Source organism: Heterodontus francisci, chromosome 33 (genome assembly GCF_036365525.1).
Source record: "Heterodontus francisci isolate sHetFra1 chromosome 33, sHetFra1.hap1, whole genome shotgun sequence".
Lineage (NCBI taxonomy): Eukaryota > Metazoa > Chordata > Chondrichthyes > Heterodontiformes > Heterodontidae > Heterodontus > Heterodontus francisci.
Window position 1 is genome coordinate 23,950,292 of NC_090403.1, and position 22,943 is coordinate 23,973,234.

Below are 22,943 nucleotides of genomic sequence, written 5' to 3' on the forward strand. Positions count from 1 at the left end.
CACCCTCAGAGAAAAAAATTATTTTCTCTGTCTTAAATGGATGGCCCCTTATTTTAAACAGTGACCCCTAGTTCTAGATTCTCCCACAAGGGGAAACATCCTTTCCATATCCATCCTGTCAAGACCCCTCAGGATCTTGTATGTTTCAATCAAGTCGCCTCTTACTCTTCTAAATTCCAGCAGATACAAGCCTAGCCTGTCCAATCATTCCTCATAAGACAGCCCGTCCATTCCAGGTATTAGTCTAGTAAACCTTCTCTGTACTGCCTCCAATGAATTTGCATCCTTCCTTAAATAAGGAGACCAGTACTGTACGCAGTGCTCCAGCGATCGCCAGAGCTGGCAGGCAGCCATAAAGGTGGGGCTAAAGTGTGGCGAGTCGAAGAGACTTAGCAGTTGGCAGGAAAAAAGACAGAAGCGCAAGGGGAGAGCCAACTGTGTAACAGCCCCGACACACAATTTTTTCTGCAGCACCTGTGGAATAGTCTGTCACTCTAGAATTGGCCTTTATTGCCACTCCAGGGCAGCGCAGTGGTTAGCACCGCAGTCTCACAGCTCCAGCGACCCGGGTTCAATTCTGTGTACTACCTGTGTGGAGTTTGCAAGTTCTCCCTGTGTCTGCGTGGGTTTTCTCCGTGTGCTCCGGTTTCCTCCCACAAGCCAAAAGACTTGCAGGTTGGTAGGTAAATTGGCCATTATAAATTGCCCCTAGTATAGGTAGGTGGTAGGGAAATATATAGGGACAGGTGGGGATGTGGTAGGAATATGGGATTAGTGTAGGATTAGTATATATAGGTGGTTGATGGTCGGCACAGACTCGGTGGGCCGAAGGGCCTGTTTCAGTGCTGTATCTCTAAAACTAAGCTAAAGATGTGGTCATACCCAGATCGCTCTGCATCTGAGCTCTGCAATCTCTCATCATTTAGATAATATGCTTTTTTATTCTTTCTGCCAAAATGGACAATTTTATACTTTCCCACATTATACTGTATTAGCCAGGTCTTTGCCCACTTAACATATCTATATCCCTTTGTAGCTCCCTTATATCCTCTTCACAAGTTACTTTCATACATATCTTTGTGTCATCAGCAAATTTAGCAATCATCTAAGTCTTTTATATAAATTGTAACAAGTTGAGGCTCCAGCACAGATCCCTGTGGTGCACCACTTGTTACATCTTGCCAACTAGAAAATGACCCATTTATGCCTACTCTCTGTTTCCTCTTGGCTAGCCAATCTTCGATCCATACCAATATCTTACCCCCTACACCAAGAGCTTTTATTTTTTGCAATAACCTCTGATGTGGCACCTTATCAAATGCCTTCTGGAAATCTAAGTACAATACATCCACCAGCTCCCCTTTATCCACAGCACATGTAACTCCCTCAAAGAACTCCAATAAATTGGCTAAACATGATTTCCCTTTCACAAAACCATGTTGACTCTGCCTGGTTACCTTGAATTTTTCTAAATGCCCTGCTATAACGTCTTTAATAATAGCTTCTAACATTTTCCCTAAGACAGATGTTAAGCTAACTGGCCTGTAGTTTCCTGCTTTCTGTCTTCCTCCCTTTGAATAAAGGAGTTACATTTGCTATTTTCTAATCTAATGGAACCTTCCCCGAATCTAGGGAATTTTGGAAAATTAAAACTAGCGCATCAACTATCTCAATAGCCACTTCTTTTAACACCCTAGGATGAAGTCCATCAGAACCCGGGGACTTGTCAGTCCGCAGCTCCAACAATTTGTTAAGTACCACTTTCCTGGTGATTGTAATTTTCTTGAGTTCCTCCCTCCCTTCCATATCCTGACTTACAGCTAGTACTGGGATGTTTCCTGTATCCTCAATAGTGCAAAATATCTGTTCAATTCATTTGCCATCTCCTTATTATCCATTATTAATTCCCCAGACTCGCTTTCTATAGGACCAATGCTCACTTTGTTAACTCTTTTCTGTTTTAAATATCTATAGAAATTCTTATTAACTGTCTTTATATTTCTAGCTAGCTTTCTCTCATACTCTAATTTTACCTTCCTTATCAATCTTTTAGTTATTCTTTGCTGATTTTTATATTCTGTCCAATCTTCTGACCTGCCACCCATCTATGTGCAATTATAGGCTTTTTCTTTAAATTTGATGCTATCTTTAACTGTTTTAGTTAACCACGGATGGCGGATCCCACCCTTGGAATTTTTCTTTCTCGGTGAAATGTATCTATTCTGTGTATTCTGAAATATCCCCTTAAATGTCTGCCACTGCATCTCTATTGACCTATCCCTTAACCCGATTTCACTTTAGCTAGCTCTGTTTTCGTGCCCTCATAATTGCTCTTATTTAGGTTTAAAATACTAGTCTTGGACCCACTCTTCTTTCCCTCAAACTGAATGTAAAATTCAGTCATATGATTGCTGCTACCTAGGGGCGCTTTAACTATGAGGTCATACATTAACCCTATCTCGTTGCACAATGCCAGGTCTAGAACAGCCTGCTGTCTGGTTGACTGCAGGAGGTATTGTTCCAAGAAATTATCTCAAAAACATTCTATGTGCTCCTCATCTAGGCTACCTCTGCCTATTTGATTTTTCCAATCTCTATGTAGGTTAAAATCCCCTGTAATTATCACTGTCCCTTTCTGACAAGCTGCCATTATTTCTTCCTTTATACCCTGTCCTACAGTGTAGTTGCTTGCCTGTGATGTTCAATGTTATGTTTGAATTAAATTAAAATGTAACCTGTATACTCACCCCGGCGGCTCTCTGTTTCCCTGCTCTCTCTCTTGATTGTGACGTCACTGTCACTTTTTGATTTTTTTCCCTGCTCCGCTCCTGCTGCTCTTGCCTTGCTCCTCTCGCTCTGTCTCCGGTCTCCGATTCTGGGCTTTTGGTGTGCTTTTTAAACCTCCGCTCCCACCATGATTCTCTCGCTCTAGCCTTGAGCGCCCTGTCTCAAGTACTATGCCTTTCTGATGAAGGTACGACATTTGGCCATGCTAATTTGCTGAACTGTAGATCCGCAAACATCCCTGACAGGTAGCCACCTGAAAGTTTAATTTCAGACAAAGTGGCTGTAGCCATGATCTGTGTGTCTGGCTCAAATAAATATATAGCTGTATAAATAGCATTTGTAATATATTATACAGATAAAATGGTTAACATTTCCAATTCCATTTTGCTATGTCATCTGCCACAGTATAGTTGCAGGTTCTGACCACTAGGTAGCACTATACAAAAAGTAATGGTAAATATTAAATAAATCTGGTTAAAATCATGATTCTTTGTCGCAATGCTTTTCCACAATCCTGTGGAGTCCTACTTGTATCCTGGGAGTCTGAAACTCATTTTTGCTCCTTCCTTCTGGGATTATTTCTTCTCTGTTTTGTTGCTGTCTGACAGTCTAGTAATCATCCTATTCCCTTCTACATGCTATTTCACAGACTCTTTTCTCCTTTTGGCTCCTGCTCCTCCTGGTGTTTTACCTCCTACTATGGCAAGGTGTGCCAGACTTTTCATCAGTTTTTGAAAAGATCACAGACCATGTTGGCCATTTAGGACTGAAGTGGGGAGAAGTTTCTTCACTCAAAGGGCAGTGAATCTTAGAATTGTCTACCACAGACTGGATGCTAAGTAATTGGGCTGGATTTTACCTTGGGCGGATGGGAATTTGTCACCAACGTAAAAGTCGGTGGCAAACCCACTTCCACCTAGCCTGGGGATCCGTCCTGCATTTTACGTGTCCCTGGGCTTTAATTGTTCCGAGGCGGGACTTCCACCCGCTGGAGGGAAGAAGTCCCACCTCATTGAGTTGCCGGCCAATCAGTTGGTCAGCAGCTCTTAGTCCCAGTAGCGCCACCGGGAGCGATGGCCACTGCTATGTCTGCACCCCAAGCAACACCATAGATCCAGGAGGGAAGGTAAGTTGGGCTTGCCTCACCAGGCAGATCGGTCCTTCACTGGTGAGGCTGAAATGGTTGTTTGGGGGTGGGGGGTGCGCCTTGAGTCCGGGGTGGGTTGGGAAGCGGAGGCAGCCCTCAATCAGGCACTCGGTGCCTGACTGCCATGGCCCCCCCCACCCGGCGCGTGGAAAGGCCAGCAGCTCAGCAGCTATCGCTGGGTGGCCTTTCATGTCCCCAGCATGCCCGCTTGCCATGGGTAAAATACCTATGGAGGCGAGCGAGAGCTCTTAAGTGGCCATTTAAGGGTCTTGATTGACCTCGGGCGGCTGGCCATTCCTACCCAACCGCCGTAAAGTTGATCAGAGGCGGGAACGGGGCGGTTAGGCCTCCCGGAGCCTCCCGCTCAATTTCACGCAGCCCTGACGCCACCATCCGACCCACTGGGGTGGCATAAAATTCAGCCCATTGATCCATAGTCTTTTTGGATACTAAGGGAATCAAGAGATATGGGGATAGTATGGGAAGGTGGAGTTGAAGTAGATTATCAACCATGAGTGCATTGAATGACAGAGGAAACTTTGATGGCTTGACAAGGCTTTTTTCCTGATTGTTTTTCTTGTGTCTCCCTGCGATAAACAGCTTGAAATTGGCAAATCTCTCCTCCTACAGTAACCATTTCCATAATTCCCACATCAGGATACAGTGCACCTTTGCGGCCTATGCAGAGCTGTTATGATAGCATGCCTGTAGCATGCAGTGCAGCAGATCCGAGTGAGCAGCACCGTAGCAGATAAACTGGTCACTAATAAGCCAATTACCTTTGTCACTATTTTTTGAAAAAATACTCTGTTTTAGAAGGCTCATCGGATATTTAGGTTTTACTGCTGTGTATTAAAATATAGATGTATATGTTCTATGATCTATTGAACAAAAGTTAGATAAGCAATTAATGTTGACTTTTTGCTAGGTATTTTAGTAAATGCCATTTTAAAAACAGGTGCCTATGCCACCCCCCAACTTGGCAGTTTTTTAAATTATTCTTTCATGGGATGTGGGCATCATTGGCAAGGCCAATATTTGTTGCCCATCCCTAATTGCCCTTGAAATGAGTGGCTTGCTAGGCCATTTCAGAGGGCAGATAAGAGTCAGCTGCATTGCTGTGGATCTGGAGTCACATGTAGACCAGACCACATAAGAACAGCAGATTTCCTTCCTTAAAGGACATGAGTGAACCAGATGGTTTTTTACGACGGTCGATGATCGTTTCATGGCACGATTAGTGAGACTAGCTTTCAATTCCAGATTTTTATTATTTGAATTTAAATTCTACCAACTGCCTTGGTGGGATTTGAACTAGTGTCCCCAGGACATTAGCCTGGGCCTCTAGATTACTAGTCCAGTGACATTACGCCACCGTCTCCCTCATGGAATCCCTTGCATATATAGAAGTTAGAAACTAGATCTTACTGTAAGTGATGTGAAAATTCTCACATTTAATAACCTTGAACAGAGTGGAATTATTCCAAAATTTGCCACTTGCGCAATTGTATGCTTACTGGATCCTTATTCCGTTATGAATATAAGTTTTTTGTGAGGTCCCTAACTTTTGTTGTAGTTATCCAGTTTCATGAGGACTGCTTTAATTTATATATGAAAGATTTTTTTCAGTTAATATTGGCACTGTATTACATATTCAAAGCAAAATTGTATGAAAATGAAGATGTTGCTCGCCATCACGTTCTATTTTACAGAAACATTTTATTTTGACTAAAGGAGCTGTTATGATAGCATTTCTGTTTTACATGACACTTTGTAAAATTGGGAAAATGCTTGTTTATCCACGATGTTGGAGTATAACAATTTCATGGTAAAATAATCTTTTGTAGGGATTTCAGTAACATATGGGAGAACCTGTTTTTATAAATCTCCATACTTTAAAAATCGCATCTGACAATGTGATGTAATCATCTTGTGTAGTAGAGGTCAATTAGCCAATCAGTTCTTTGACCATTCTGCATTCATCCAATCAGAAGCAGGAACTAATTGGATTGCAGAACATTCTCTAGTGTCATTTTGATTTGTATTACTTTCCAACAAAGGACTTGTCCAATTCCTAAAATAAAGTTTAGAGCTGAATAAACCCATTAAATTAAAAGAGAAAATCTTCTACTCACATCAACTAACTCACCTGTATTCTCTTAGAATCATCATAACTTTGATTTGTATACACCACCCATATTGGAAAACAGCACACTACCTCCACATACCTCTGTGCTGCATGGCTCACCAGCTGATCCCCAATGTGATCAAGGCATACATAGCCAATGAAAGCAGGAATGCACCCACACATATTTGGGGGTGGGGTGGTGGGGAGAAAGTACATTTGGTGCAGCATTTCAGTTTCTGACTCGTCTGGCTCCTCCGTCCTGAAATTAACCACCTTGGTCCTTGCTACATGAGCCCAGATCCAGCCATCTGTTTGCAGTGCTTCACTCCAAAATTTATTCTGCCAGCAGTTCCCAAGTTCTGTTTTGGGATCAACCCAATGAAAGCATTCCGTGCCCGCCCCCAACCCAGTCCCGGGTATCCGTTCTGGAAAGAATCAAAGAATTGCGGGTAACACGGGGAAGGGGAGAAGAAAGGCAAAAGGGTGATAAAATTGAAAGGAGAAAAGAGTGGGAAACCTGAAAGGGGGCAACAAAAGGAATGCAAGAAAGAAATCTTGGTAAAAGATAAAATGGATAGACTGAGAGAAGTCAAAGAAAACTAACCTTTTTTTACAACAGCTATGCGCACTGAGCTGAGAGTCGTGGGATTGACTTTTCTTGACTCTGCTCCTAATCCCTGTGTGAGTACATTATTTGTCTTATTGTGTTCTGTGAGCAATGCCACATGAGATCCATTTATTATTAATTTTCTAGTTTGTCATATGCAATGCTACACATTGATACCCTAAATGTTTCTTAGCAGAAAATTTCTCTTACTCCTACAGATTTTTCTATTTTTCTTACTTGCAAATGTGTTTCTCTGCCCTGAGACCAAAGTTTCAACTGCAGAGCTGTTCACTGAACCCAGTCAAACATACTGATTGAGAATGTAGACTTATGATTGATAGTTGTGTTTTCAAACTCTATTCCAGAAAGCCTGATGTATAATAAAATCTTAATTGCTTCAGGATGTTCTCAAAAACAGCAAAACATTGCTGCACATCAGGAAACTAGCTTAATAATCATGGGGGACTTTAATCTTTATGTAGACTAGACAAACCAAATTGGAAAAAGTAGCTTGGAGGATGAGCTTATGGAATGCATTCAAGACAATTTTCTAGAACTATATCTCAAGGAACCAATGAGGGAATAGGTTATTTCAGATATGGTATTTTGTAATGAAACATGGTTAATTAATCTTGTAGCAAAGCATCCTTCTGGGAAGAGTATTCATAATATGATAGAATTTCATATTAAGTTTGAGAGTGGCGTGGTTAATTCAGAATCTAGGGTCCTGAATTTAAACAGCCAATTATGGAGGCATAGAGAGAGCGAGACAGTTGGCTGAAGTAGATTGCAAAGTTAGCCAAAATTCTCAATGAATATACATTTCCTTGAATAAAAAATCTCCACTGGAACAGCCATGGATAACTAGAGAAGCTAAGAATAGTATTAGATTAAAAGAAGCTCACAATGTTGTCAGAGTAATAAGCCTGGGGATTAGAAAGATTTAAAAAATCAGCAAAGGATGACCAAGAACTTGATCGAGGAAGAAACCCGAATGAGAGTAAGTTATCAAGAAATATAAAAATAAACTAAGAATTTGTATATGTATGTAACAAAGAAAGACATTAGTGGAAGTTAACTTGGATTCCATAGTGGCAGAGGCAGTAGAATGGGCAATAAGGAAATGGCAGAGATGTGAAACAAATATTTTGTATCTGTCTTTACAGTAGAAGACACAAAGAACATATCAGAAATTGTGGGGAACCAAGAGTCTGAGATAAAGAACTTAAAGTATCATGTTATTAAAGAAAAAGTACTGGGAAATTAATGGGACTAAAAGTAGACAAATCTCCTGGACTTGATGGCCAACACCCTAGGCATTTAAAAGAGGCGACCATGGCGATAATGAATGTATTGGTTTAGATCTTCTAGATTCTCTGCTTTCTAGAATGGCCTCAGTGGATTGGAAGGTAGCAAATGTAATTTGCTGCTTAAGTGGAGAGAGAGAGGGACAGAAAATGGGAACTATAGACCAGTTAGCCTGATATCAGTAATGGGGAAAATGCTAGAATCTATTATTAAGGACATGCTAACAGGGTACGTGGAAAACCATTGGGCATGTTTCTATGAAAGGAAAATCCTTTTTGACAAATTTTGAGTATCTGACTGGCAGCTGTGGTTGTTGCATGTTTGGGTTTTCAGAAGGCATTTGATAAGTTGCTACACAAAAGGTTGTTTCACAAGATTAGGGTAAAATATTGGCATGGATTGAGGATTACTTAACGGGCAGAAATCGGAGAGTAGAAATAAATAGCTCGCTGTTGGGATAGTAGGGTGTAATTAGGGAGTGTCATAAGGATTAGTGCTTGGCCCTTAGCAGTTTACAGTCTATATCAATGACTTAGATGAGGGGACCAAATATAATATATCCCAAGTTTGCTCAGAGTACAAAGTTAGACAGGAAAGTAAGCTGTGAGAAGGATGCAAAGAGGCTGCAAAGGAATATAGACCAGTAAGTAAGTGGAGAAGAAGCTGACCAGTGTATAATGTGGGGAAGTGTGTAATTATTCACGTTGGACGAGTGGAAAAGCAGAATTATTTTTAAGAAGCGAGACTAGTGTTCAGGGGGATTTGGGTGTCCTTGTACACGAATCATGGAAAACTAACATGCACGTTCAACAAGCAATTAGGAAGGCAAATTATATGTTAGCCTTTATTGCAAGGGAGTTGGAGTATAAGAAGTAAGGATGTCTTGTTGCCATTATATAGGCCTTTGGTGAGACCACACCTGTGTACAATTTCAGTCTCCTTGGGTAACCCTAATTGCCTTAGAGGGGGGTGACAGCCAAGGTTCACGAGAGGCTGTCCTATGCGGAGAGATTGGGTAGAATAGACTTGAGGTCTCTCGAGTATATAAGAATGAGAGGTGATCTCATTGAAATGTACAACATTCTTAGATTTGGGGGGTTGACTAGGTAGATGTTATTTCTCCTGACTGTTGAGTCTAGAACTAGGGGGCATGGTTTCAGGTTAAGGGTTGGCCATTTAGGACTATGAGGAGGAGAAGTTTTCTTCATGCAGATTTGTAAATCTTGGGAATTCTCCACTGCAGAGAAGTGTGGCTGCTCAGTCGATGAGTATATTGAAGACTGATCGATTAGGTTTTTGGGCAGTAAGGGAATTAAGGGATGTGGAATGGTACAGGAAGGTAGAGTTGATGTACAAGTTCAGCCATCATATTGAATGGTGGAGCAGGCTCGATGGGCCATATGGCCTACTCCTGCTATTGCTTATTTTTTCATAGTGGCAACTGGGACTGCTAAAGTTACAGCACTGAAAAAAAGCTACTAGTGTCTGCATGTAAAGCTGGCTATATGATTGAATGAGACCCTGTTTATAGTACTCCCCTTGATAAACCACAATACTTCACTGCCATGTTTTAGTAAATGTTAAATCCCACTAATTGTGATAAAGCTAGCTGTGCGCATCCACCTTTGTATATGACGGTTCACATTGGCGAGGCCTCTAGGTTTTTATCTTGCAATGTATGACGCAGGTCTGTATGGTTGTATCTAACAGCGAGGCTAGTCTCAACTGATAAGTCTGAAAAGGGAGGAGGCGAAGATGGAAGTGTGCAAAAATGGGACAAGCTGCCCTGGTAGAAGCTGATGTTATGGCTGTGAAATCTTTGTTTCACATCAGTGGATCCTAAACTCTTGGAAGTGTATCAGAAACTTGGCAACATAAAAGGATGTTGCTGCAAGTACTAACCTTCTGATTAGGAGTTGGCCAATTAAAATGTGAAGGTACAGCTAAGAATATGGAGGCAGGTGCTCGCTTATTTGGGGCCAAGAGAATTGATGGAATGGCAACAAGGCATCAGTGGATCTTTTCAATAGCTGCAAATTCAAAGAAAATCTTGCGTGCTGATCTCCAGAATTTGTTGATTTCTGTGCTTTTTTTTCTTGCACAAGAGCTTTTGTATTGATGAAAAACTACTGTTCCTTCTGTGGTGGAGGAATTATTCATGAATGCGTGTACATATTATGATACCAGGCCGCTTGAGGGTTTCTCTTGGACTTTTTGGTTAAGTATAGTTAGCTCACTGTTATGGATGTGGGTTTACCATTTGTAGTTGGGTATCAGATGGACCTACATAGAAGACGTCTCTTTCCACTCCCCCCACAAAAAAAATCCATTGTTCTTGTGTAAAACAAAAGACATTACAATTTTTCTACCACTCTGTGAAGCTGACATCCAAAAATATATTTTCCCCTTGATGTGTCGTTCTTATTCATTATTGCCTTCCTTTTCTTGTGCTGTTTTAAATCCCTGTTGATTTTAGCCCCAATTCCTGCCCCCGATTTTAAATTTCTTCCTTCTGAATGTAATCCATGTTGGGTGTAACTGATTCTAAATTAACAATGGGATCCTGGACTTGAGTTGAGAGAAATATGCTGTTTTTAAGTATTGCCGTGCTGGATGGAGAGAGCAACGTTGATCTGGTATTGTGCTACTGTTGGGTCTGCCACTTGTAGAGAAATTGTGAAGGGGCAAATTTGAGGAAGGTATGATTTGCATATAAATACAGCCCATGCTCCTTTTATATATTCAAGGAAGAGTTAGATATAGTTCTTTGGGCTAAAGGGATCAAGGGGTTATGGGGAGAAAGTCCAAACTCAGTACCCTGTTCGCGCTATCAGCCATGATCGTATTGATTGGCGGTGCAGGATTGGAGGGCTGAATGGCCTACTCCTGCTCCTATTTTTCTATGTTTCTAACTCTAAAACAGGACATGCATTTCTCCAGTTAAGATAGAGAGCACATTTAAAATGTATCTAAGTTGAAGACCATCCTCCAAAGTGCTCTTGATGTAGAAATTGTTCCTTTAAATTGGAAATGTAACTCCATTATTTAAGAAAGGTGAGAAACCAAGAAGTCATAGACCTATTGATCTAACATCTGTGGGGAAGTTATTGGATTCTGTAATTAAGGACAGAGAAATTTGAGCTAATTAGAGAGCGCCAACATGGATTTGTAAAGAGTAGGTCCTGTCTAATGAATCTAATTGATTTTTTAAAGACTGCATTTGCTGACAATGCAACCACTCTCGGCGTAGTACTTGCACAGTGCAAATGCAACCTCATGCACTGAAACGCCACTGTCTGCAACGTTTCTGGCAGCTGCCAGTAGCAAAGATGGCGCTGCTCAATTTATCACAAAAACAAATGAAACCAAAATGGCCACAGTGACTGCAATCGCCGCCTCCATCCCACCCCCAATAGTACCCCATTACCTCCTGCCATCGCACTTCTCTTCACTGCTTGCACCCCGCCTCAGCCACTTGTTCCCTGCATCACCCCTCCCCCGCCCACCCCGCAACCTGTGGGCGCTTTCTCACCGCTCCCTCCTGCTTCTGGTCCCCGCAACGGGTTGTTTTAATGACAGTGTCTCTGCTGCTGGTGCATGATAGGTGGGGGCTGAGATACACAGAGGGGGGGAGAGATGGATGCAGAGGCGGGGGAGAGAGAGGAGATCTTATTGAAACATGAAATCCTGGGGGGACTTGACAGGATGAATGCTGGAAGGATGTATCCACTTATAGGCGAGACTGGAACTAGGGGACACAGTTTAAAAATAAAGGGTCTCCCATTTAAGATGGAGATGAGAGATTTTTTTCTCAAAGCATTGTTAGTCTGTGAAATTCGCTTCCTCAGATCAGTAGAGGCTGAGTCATTGAATATATTCAAGGGTGAGTTAAATAGATTCTTGGGAAGGACAAGGGAGTGTTATGGGGGGCAGACAGGAAAGTAGAGTTGAGGCCACATTTAGATCAGCCATGATCTTATCAATTGGCGAAGCAGGCTCGAGGGGCCAAATGGCTTACCCCTGCTCCTAATTCGTATGCATGTATGTATTTATGTGGGAGAGACCGGGAAGAGAGAGGACCATGAGTGGGGGAGAGAGAGGTAAGATAGAGATCGCGATCACTCCTGACGGATGGACATCTATCCAAATTCTCCCCATCGCTACATCAAGTGTGCAGGCAGACATTGATTGTGCAAGCATAAACAATGCCAGGTATCTCACTAAATAGGGAGAAATAGGTTTTAAATCGGACTGAAAGTTTTGATGGTATTATGTTGGCTATACACTTATGTAGATTAATTGCCCCCATGTCTGTGGCTGAGTCAATAATTTTATCAGATGTCTGTGTTGGAATATGTTGGTACCTATCCCTGGGTGGGAAGTCCAAAGCAAGGAGAAATAACCTTAAACTTAGAGCTAGATGGTGGAAGAAATGTGTAACACTCACACAAACAGCCATAGTTGCTAGCTCAATTAACTTTAAAACTGAGCAAGTAGACTTTGCTGAACAAGGGTATAAAAAGTTATGGAGCCAAGGCAGGTGGATGGAGTTAAGTTACAGATTAGCCATTGAATAGGTTCGAGGGTCTGAATGGCTGACTGCTATTCCTAAAACGAGGCTGAAATTACTAATTGTATCATAGATGTTCTTTAGGATGATATATATATTGAGAAAGAGGAGCTTGTCCAAATTCTCAGTTGAGCTGATACACTTACTCTGCAGTTGTTTGCATGGAACATAGGAAGAGGAATAGGCCATTCAGTCCATTGAGCCTGTCCCTGCCATTCGATACGATCATGGCTGATCATCCACTTCAATGTTTTTTTCCCACATTATCCTCATATCCCCCTTATGTCATTTGAATTTAGAAATCTGTCCATCTCTGCTTTAAACATACTCAATGACTGAGCTTCCACAGCCCTCTGTGGTAGAGAATTCCAACAATTCGCAACCTTCTGAGGAAAGAAATTTATCCTCATCTCTGTTCCAAGTGGCTTCCCCTTTATTTTGAAATTGTGTCGCCTGGTTCTAGACTCCCCAACCAGGGGAAACATCTTAGCTGAATCTACCCTGTCTATCCCTTGAAGTATTTTGTAGGTTTCAATGAGATCACCTCTCATTCTTCGAAACTCTTGAGAATACAGGCCCAGTTTCCCCAATCTCTCTCCATAGGACAGTCCCGCCATTCTGGGGATACGCTTAGGGTAAATTTCAGGCCAGTTCCAATGTTTTTTTCCTGTTTGCTATGATGCACATGAAGCTTTTTAACTCCAGCTGGTGTGCAGGAAGCTTCTACTGTGAATTGGCACCAGTATGGTCTTGAGTGTGTCAATTGCAATTAAATCCATAATTGTATTGATTTAGAGCAAACTGGTAGTATTTCAACTGTTCCTAGGAGTGTGTCCACATTAACTGCAGTTGGTTTATCTTAAATTTTTAAATGCACTGTTTGTGGTGGTATGGACACATTAATAGTTCTAAGTGATTAAACAACAAAACTGGTTTATGTTGAGGGTCTGGATGGAGAACTAAATTGAATAATATGGGCAACTAATGAAAGATTCAAAGACTTGATCTGGAGAGGTTCATACTATAAACTCCAAAATGTAATGGATGGTTACCACTTGCAATTGCTTCCCTTTTATGGAAAAGGGTTAAAGAGCAGCATTGTGTGGAAGTTGACTGATTTGCAAGTTACTACTTTACTCGCTCGATCTGGTTAAGAGGCAGAGATAAACTTTGTTCTTGGTCAGTAGCTGTGCTTGAGCAGTTAGAAAATTTATCAGGTGAGATAAATGTAAAAATAGTACCTTGTGCAGATTAAGTATGTATTTTTCTTGGAACATTCTGCCATGCACGAGCATAAGCTGAAGAGAGCATGATCATTTTACTCTTTCTTTGATTAATATTGAGATATCCAACATGTAACTCTCCTGCCTCATGTCTAAAATATCCCATGGGCCAAGTCATTTCTTAGCTTCCTGCCAACTTCTTAGTGAGATTCAAAAAGCTTAATTTACTGAACTAGAAGCTTTGTAAGCATTAGCTAGTTTTTTCTAATGTTTCTTTGTGGGTAATGAAACCTGGTTTCAGGCTTGCCTTTTTTGCCGACCTTCCCCACACGAACACACAAAGCTTGCCTCTTGCACCTGGAAACATGCTGCGGGATCCTAGAGAAAAATTGATATTGGCCCCATTATGGAATCTAGGGTACCATATCCTCAGCATATTAGGAGCATCCCAAAGAGCTGACAAATCATCTCCTGTGGAGTTTGTGGCCTTGAAATTGCTTGATGCCGCACCCATTTTACTGACCATCAAGTGAGTGCATATGTATCCAATATGGTGGGCAGCATGTGCCATACTGATGAAGGCATCAGAAGAGGTATCCAGGGCTCATGCTTGAACCAGGGGTAGCAACCAACATGTTGCACCACAGACATTTGACAAAATTATTGTAATGAAAGCAAAATACTGCGGATGCTGGAAATCTTGAAATAGAAACAAGAAATGCTGGAAATACTCAGCAGGTCTGGCAGCATCTGTGGAAAGAGAAGCAGAGTTAACGTTTCAGGCCAGTGACCCTTCTTCGGAACAGTTCTTGTTTTTATGACAAAATTATTGACTCGGCCACAGACATGGGAGCAATTAATCTCTCAAGTGTATAGACAACCTAATTTTTAAAAATTCATTCATGGGATGTGGGTGTCTCTGGCTAGGCCAGAATTCATTGCCCATCCCTAATTGCCCTTGAGAAGGTGGTGGTCAGCTGCCTCCTTGAACCACCGCAGTCCTTGGAGCGTAGGTAAACCAACAGTGCTGTTAGGAAGGAGTTCCAGGATTTTGACCCAGCGACAGTGAAGAAACGGCGATATAGTTCCAAGTCAGGATGGTGTGTGGCTTGGAGGGGAACTTGCAGGTGGTGGTGTTCCCATGCATCTGCTGCCCTTGTCCTTCTAGGTGGTAGAGGTTGTAGGTTTGGAAGGTGCTGTAGGAGGAGGCATGGTGAGCTGCTGCAGTGCATCTTATAGATGGTACCACTGCTGCCACTGTGCGTTGGTGGTGAAGGGAGTGATTATTGAAAGTGGTGAATGGAGTCCCAGTCAAGCAGGCTGCTTTGTTCTTGGTGGTGTTGAGCTTCTAAAGTGTTGTTGGAGCTGTATCCATCCAGACAAGCGGCGAGTATTCCATCACACTCCTAATGTGCCTCAGGCTTACCTGTTACATTGCACAAATCATTCCTAGTGCTCACTTCACACAAGCCTTCTGATCTGGGTTAATTTCTGGGTCGTTATCAGTTTTCAAGACCTGAACTGACTGAGTACGTTAACAGCAATCTAATTTGGTACTTCGACTTAAACCAAACTCACTGGGTGTTGCAGGTAAATTTTGTTTCCTGGCGGTGATCTGTCTGTTGACTTGTAGCTCCCAGCAAAGGATGTGGTGGAGACACTTGTAATCTCTTGGAAAGCCTGTATAAATAAGATTTGTAATACGGAGATGATTTGTCATTCAAGATTGATAGCAATATTTATAGACTGCACACTGTATGAAGTTTCCTTCCGCTACCCTTACTACCACGAAAAAGTTGACTATCTAAATTTGCATGACTGGTTTCCCTGTAAGTTTTTACTTTTTAAAGAAACTGTTAGTACTTGCATTATTGAAGTGCTGTTCTTCAAGTGTTAGATGTCATGAGTGCTTTTTACAAAACCAAGAAACCAGATGGAGGAATTGCATGCATCCTTCTTCGCGATGTGTCCGCAGTCATTTTGACGCAACATTAAAAACTTGGATGTGTGGACATGATGAAAGCCCATCTTTTCAATGATACTGGATTAAATACCTAATTTGTTCTATTTTCCAGTGAAACGTGATATCCAGCAAGATGATGAAGAAGCTGTCCGTGTTAAGGAGCAGAGCATTCTGGAACTGGGGGGACTCCTAGCCAAAACAGGGCAAGCAGCAGGTAAACTATATAGCACTTGTCTCTTTGGTTGAGGAGATATTTGTACTGCAACTAATATTGAGTGCATGGGAGGCCAGACTACAAAAACATACTGCTATCAAGAGTATGCTGTTTGTTATTTACGGATGCGTTGCAGTAGCAGGTATAATGCTGGATTGCCAGGTACTAGAAGGGGAAAATCAGACCCCTGGTGAACCTTTCCTGTTTTATGTTTTCAATTTGCTGGTCAGAGGCAGCTTTGGAGCAGATGTTTTCTAGTGATCCTCTCCTGGATTGTATCCTGTTCAGACTGCAAACTGAAATGATTTCTGGCAACATTAGGAACTGAAAGTCAATGAGTTTAGGAATATTTTTCTTCAGACAGTATCGGGACATTAAATAATTTTTACTGAATGATGTAGAACAGGAGGAGGCCATTTGGCCCATTGTGCCTTTGCAGCTCTTTGAAAGAACTATTCAATTAGTCCCACTCCCTTGCTCTTTCCCAAAAGTCCTGCATTTTATTTCCCCTCCATGAATTTATCCAATTTCCTTTGGAAAAGTTACTATTGAATTTGCTACGATCACCCTTTCAGGAATTGCATGACAGCATTTTATTTAAAAATAAGTAATTATCCTCAGATTATTTTGTCAATTGCCTCAAACCTGTGTCCTCTGGTTTCTAACCCTTCTGCCACTGCAAACAGAGTGAATAAGGAGAAACTATCAAAATCTTTAAGGATTTTGAACACGTTTATTTAATCTCCCCTTAATTATCTGAGGAGAACAACCCCAGCTGTTCTAGTCTCTCGAAATAACTAAGTCCCTCATCCCTTGTACCATTTTAGTAAATCTCTGCACTGTTCGAAAGAGTGGCACCCAGAATTGGATGCAGTGTTCCAGCTGGGGCCTAACCAGTGATTTTTAACTGTTTGGAGTAACTTCTTGCTTTTGTCCTCTTTGTCTTTGTTTATAAAACCTATAATACTGTACACCTTTTTTAAACAGCCTTCTTAATTTGTCCTGCCACCTTCAGAGATTTGTGTACTTGTGCCTCCTTTAAAGTTGTACTGTTTTTCAAAGATTTTTAATTACTTTTATCTTCAGTACCAATCTTGTATTTGTGCTTTAATTGTGCCTGGGGTGACAAAGTGCAGCATAACTTTGCATTGGGTGAATGGTAGTTTGTTTAAATATTTGTCGTAAAAAGCTGCTTTATTGCCCTGAGAAGATGGCAATGTGGAACATGTAGAATCATTGTTCTCATCAGTGCCTCATGTAAGCACTTTGTGGAACTGTAGTGCTGATAGTTAATCCTCCATAAGTTCAATGGTTTATGATGGCTAAATAAGCCAAATTTAATTTTATTGCAGTGCATTTCAGGTTGTTAGCAATGCTGTGGGGGTTGTGTTCTGTTTTGTATGCAAGGTAAGCTTGTATTTTTGATCATTTTATACCAAACAAAATGTCATCTCCAGAAATAACGTGCCTATTTGTGTGAAATATCTCGGTTGAGAATGGGTGCCATTGTGAAATAAACCTTATTCCATAGTCTATTGATCAGTTTAGTTCCTATTTTAAAATTTACCCTGGTTGTTTAAATATGGCACAAATTGTCAATATAACCCCAACCTGGGATCCACACTCTCATTCAATACACTGATCTTAACTCACTTTACACTTGCATATAAATGAATGTCCCATTGTATACTCATGGAAGCACAAAACTCCTGTCTTTCAAATTTGCTATTTCTAATCTTGTCTGTGAAATACAGGTTTTTGGCAAACTTAAAAACCACTTACTTATCCAGAGAGCTCTGAAACCTAGCAACATACTTTGTATATTCTTTCATGTATGTGTTAGAATACTGCTGAGGAGACATGGATAAGGTCTGTGTTGTTGTGAAAGAGGGACAACAATTATTTCTTTGCTTTACCCTTTCTCTTTGAATTACTCAGTAATTGAGATTTGAGCAGTAATAATCAGGTGACACAAGCCATGTCTAAAGAGGTGCATTTCCCAGAGTTTGTGGGCACTCGTGAAACTGATCACTAAGTTCTAATTAAGTACAAGTAAATGGGGAAATGCTCAATGCTTCTTGGTTTCTGAGCCTTCAAACATTTGGAATACAAAGAGAAAGTGCTGCTAAGATACCTCTATGGCGAAAGAATATTCAGGATCTTGATTTTTGTTTTGTATATATGAACTGAATATCTGAAATCTCTTTTCCCTCTCCAAAGAGCTGGGGGGTTTGCTGAAGTACGTCAGACCATTCCTGAATTCCATCAGTAAAGCCAAGGCTGCTCGGTTGGTTCGGTCTTTGCTCGACTTGTTCCTAGATATGGAGGCAGCAACCGGTCAAGAGGTAAGAGCTAACATGCTGAATTATATAGCTGCCTAATACTGATTTTCTAGTTAATGTTTAATCCATCAAAACAAATAAAAGCATAGAGCTTAAATAGTGGAGACCCCAAAAACTGTTGGACTTCAACATCTCATGCAAACCACTAATTCAATAAATCCCACCTGCATCTTGGGCTTGTTAATGAGGGTGAAGTTGAAAGCCCAGTCCATCCATCCTTATAGCTGGAAATTATTATATGGTGAGAAGGAGCTATCAAGGGGACAACAAGCAACCTAATAAGGTGTCACCGTGACTCTGTCATAGCCCCATTTGAGACTTGAGCACATATTTTAGGTTGACACTTCAGTGTATTGCTGAGGGAATGCTGCGGTGTTTGTGGTGCCGTCTTTTAGATGAGACCTTAAACCAAGGCTCCATCTACACTCGTGATTGTAAAAATCCCATGCCATTTTTCAAAGAAAAGCAGAGAAGTTGTACAGTGTCTTAGCGAGTATTTATCCCTCAACTACCATCACTCAAGCAGATGATTTTATCATCAATTTTGTTGCTGGTTGTGGGGACATGCTGTGCGAAACATCGCTGCAGCCTTCCCCTACATTACTACTTTGGCACATCCTGAGGCTGCAAAAGATGGGTCTTTAGTTAATATTAAATAGATATTAGATTTTTTGCATAGGTTTATAAAATGCTGTACCCTCAAATTCAGCTCATTTTTCCTTATACTTGGCTATTCTAGAATTAACTGAGCTGTGACTTTTACAGGTTGAATTATGTTTAGAATGCATTGAGTGGGCAAAATCTGAGAAAAGGACGTTCCTACGCCAGGCTTTGGAGGTATGTTTCTGACTTATGAATTTGTCTCTGCAATGTCAGTATTTGTAGAGTGGGATAAGTTTTTCATAAACATATTAAAAATGAAAGATATATTAAGCCAGTTACCAAAAGTAATCCTTTTTGGAACAAAAAATAATCTTTTGATTTTGACTTCTTATCCATATTCTAGTTTTTTAAACAACTTTTGTAGAATGATAGTTTTGGTTTCCATGTATCATTTGGCGGAATCTTCAATATTTTTGACATTCAATCCATGAGACGACTAGAATGCCAGTTTCTGACATTCCGAACCTCTTTAGGTTCTGCCCGCATGAGGTGGTCTCCTTTCCCATGGTAGTGAAGAAAATGAGCTAATGTTGGCCGTGCTTATGTATTGCAGCTGGCTCCACTGCTGCATAAGCAGGAACCATGAGCATGACACCAGCCCACTGCTCTCGGCAAGCGAGTTGAATGGAGAAAGGATTTCTTTTTTTTGACTGCTAATAGTTTTTCCTGAATAATTCAACTTTGGAACTTTGTTTAAACTAATACACAGGTTGTCTGTGGTGTGACTCATTATTGCTAAAATGGCACGTCAAGATTTTAAAATCTGTATCTAATGAGTGAACACCTAAAATTTCATTAAAAAGTTGTTAGCTTGTCTTCCGGAAATGATAGTTCAAAATAGAAACAAAGGGTGTACACAATTTGTGCTTCTAATTACAAGTCACTGACTATTTGTATTTCAAAACAAAGTGACTCCTGACAATGCAGCCCAGCACCAACGACATCAGCAAACTCCCAGATTTGCACATGCGCAGAACAGACTCTTCCTGCCAGTATGGTGCTGCGCATGCGCAGCCTACGTCAGCACCCCAGCTTGCCAGGGCTAACTCGCACATGTGCGCGAAAATGTCATTCGTCACTCGTCAGTCCCGGCCGCACCACTTCGCCCCATTCGGCTGCTTACTTACCATTATCTCACCCCCCCACCCTCACTCGCAGCCTCACCGTTTCCTCCCTCTGCTCTACCTCTGCTCCGGGGCTCCCTCGCACGATCGCTGCCTTTCCTCCCTGCCTGGGGGAAGCAGGAAGAGAGAGAGTGACAAAATGGGGAGGGGAGGGAGACTGCGAGCGGGAAGGAGTGGGCTGGAGCGGCCGAGGGGGAAGAAGTGGCGAGGCCACGGATTATGTTGAATTGCGCACACAATCATGCTGAACACTGGCTCCCAGGATTTATCTGTTCCAACTTCCAAAATGTTAGAAATCTCTTTAAAATGCTCACTGTTCAAAAATCGGATTTGTGTCCATAATAATAGTCAATAAAATTCATTAAACAACCCATTGTGGGGTGCAGTGAGCAGAGGGAAGGAGGAGATTGCCTTTTGGTTTCATCTGTTTTCTATTTTTGTGATAAATTGAGCAGTGCCATCTTTGCTACTGGCAGCTGCCAAAAAGCATCGCAGACAGTGAAGTTTCAGTGTATGAGGCTGCATTTGCGCATGTCCAAGTACTGCGCCACTTAGTGGTTGCATTGTCAGCAAACTCAGCCATTTCAAAATTACACTGCATCACCTCCAGGGAGGGACCTTTGTGTAATTGACCTATTGATTTTTAGACTTGTTGAAGGTTTAATTGTAAAATTGCTAAGTTGCAGGCATACCAAGGGAACTTTTTTTAAACTTGCTCCGATTTATTGGACCAGCATGTTGGAGTAGTGGTATAGAAGGGTAAACGGTTTGCAAGGAAGTACCAGCCAGGGAAATTGTGTAGAGTGGACAGATTTGAAAAGGGGGGGGGGAAGTGGAGAATAATTTTCAAGAGGTTTGTGATACATTTCGGTTGAACATTTTCCTGAATCTTAATGTGCTTTAAAGTTTATCTAAAAAAAAAAGTGGTGTAGGGAATGATGAAGGTACCCTCAAATCTGATGAAGTGGGCTTGCAGTGTGGGAAGTTGCAGATGAAAACTCTCATACTTGGCACAGATATACTGTAGAGTGCTAACTTTCTTGGACACTAGGCGATAAAGAGAATTCCTTCTTTACTATATAGACCACTATATGTAGCTACACTAAGCCTAGATTTTTAACTGAACTGCAATGTGATTGTTGCAAAGTCCAAAAATTTGGCCTTAGTTTGACGTGCTCCCAGTGAAGTAAGACTACACACTCCATTGCACAAATGAAATGGGTGACCAGGAAATCTGGCACTAGTCTCTGACTGCTATTGGGAGAGCTGATGGCAAATGATTTGATCACTGTTTTTTTGTTTCTGAGAGTGAATCTTAAAAGCGAGAACCTGCTATCTGCACATCTGTGAAGTCTTTCTATCGTAACTGCAAAGGGGAAAAAGTGCTGTTGAGTGCTTTAAAGTGGTATTTGAAACTTTAGGTAGTTCAGAACTGCTGCGAAAGTAGATGATTTGGCACAACATGAAGCTATGAGGGTGATTAGGATTATGGCGCAGGCTTGTGTTTATCCACAAAAGTCAAACAAATTATCCTAAATTTCCATTGCCTAAAGATATTTGTCAATCGTGGTCGAAAGGTTCCTTTGGGTTAGTTCTAATGAGTTTTAAGTCTGCTGCTGTTCAAGTACACAGAAGCATTCTGTGGATTTGGAGGAAACATTAAACCTTGGCGTTTGACTCTGGGGAGCCATTTGCTTTGGTGTTTACACTTCAGAAGCTTTGTCATGTGCAGATAGGACTTAATCAGATATTTTACTCGGAGGGAGTGGAAGCTATGCTCTGTTAAAGGTGAGATACAGACATGAATGATATGGTAAATGTTGAGAAGCTAGTCTAGGCTAGAGGTAATGGTCGTGGAGATAAGTACTAAGAATTGCTGACTCATCTTGAAGCAGCCCATTTGAGGTTAGAGAATTGGATTCAGTTTGACATATGTACGCCCTCTCTAATTGGTATTTCTATCGCCAAGATGATTTTAAATTAATGAGAAATCTTACCGACTGTAATATAAATGCAGCATCATCTTCCTTCTCAAGGACTTATAGCAAATATATTAGAAACGTAGGGTATGGAGAAAAGGGAACAGGATTTAATTGCCATGATTATTGTCTGAAGCAGGTTCTGGTGTAGCTTGAATGACATTTGAATGATGTAAGACTCAGCGGAACCTATTCATACTACTTTCATGCACCTTAAGATTTTTAACCCAGTGCTCATAGCACCTTCATTCAGAAGTTGGGAGCACATTGCTGTGTCTTGGATTTTATTCAGGATGTACACTTAAGCTCCAAAACTCCAAGGACAGTTGGAAGGCTTGCTGAATGAATGTACTTGCAAGCTTGTCCACCATCCCATTCAATATTGACATCACTCTGTGGCATCATAAAGGGCAGCATCAAGCATATTCTACTTATTTCTGGCCTGCTGTCCACTTAGTGATGGCTGAACCTCTCATGTCTTCTAGTGGCCAGCCAGGAACAGAGCAGTGGTGAGCTAACACCTGCCTCTTTTGAGGTCGCCTTTTTTTAAAAATTCGTTTTTGGGTTGTCTATCGCTGGCTAGGCCAGCATTTATTGCCCATCCCTAATTGCCCTTGAGAAGGTGGTGGTGAGCTGCCTTCTTGGACCACTGCAGTCTTTGGAATGTCGGTACACCAACAGTGCTGTTAGGAAGGGAGTTCCAGGGTTTTGGAACGGCGATATAGTTCCAAGACATGATGGTGTGTGGCTTGGAGGGGAACTTGCAGGTGATAGTGTTCTCGTGCATCTGCTGCCCTTGTCCTTTGAGGTGGTAGAGGTCGCGGGTTTGGAAGGTGCTGTCGAAGGAGCCTTGATGAGTTGCTGCAGTGCATCTCGTAGATGGTACAC

General features: G+C 41.5%; 1 protein-coding gene across 1 annotated transcript in view; it reads left to right on the forward strand.

The window, feature by feature from the left end:
- The window catches only part of LOC137348055 (26S proteasome non-ATPase regulatory subunit 11), a 97,508-nt gene that overhangs the window by 17,080 nt on the left and 57,485 nt on the right, over positions 1-22,943 (forward strand). The window contains exons 2-4 of the mRNA XM_068013180.1: positions 15,846-15,947; positions 18,168-18,292; positions 19,055-19,126. Coding sequence (XP_067869281.1) covers positions 15,846-15,947; positions 18,168-18,292; positions 19,055-19,126 — 299 coding nt within the window. The remainder of the gene's footprint in view (positions 1-15,845; positions 15,948-18,167; positions 18,293-19,054; positions 19,127-22,943) is intronic.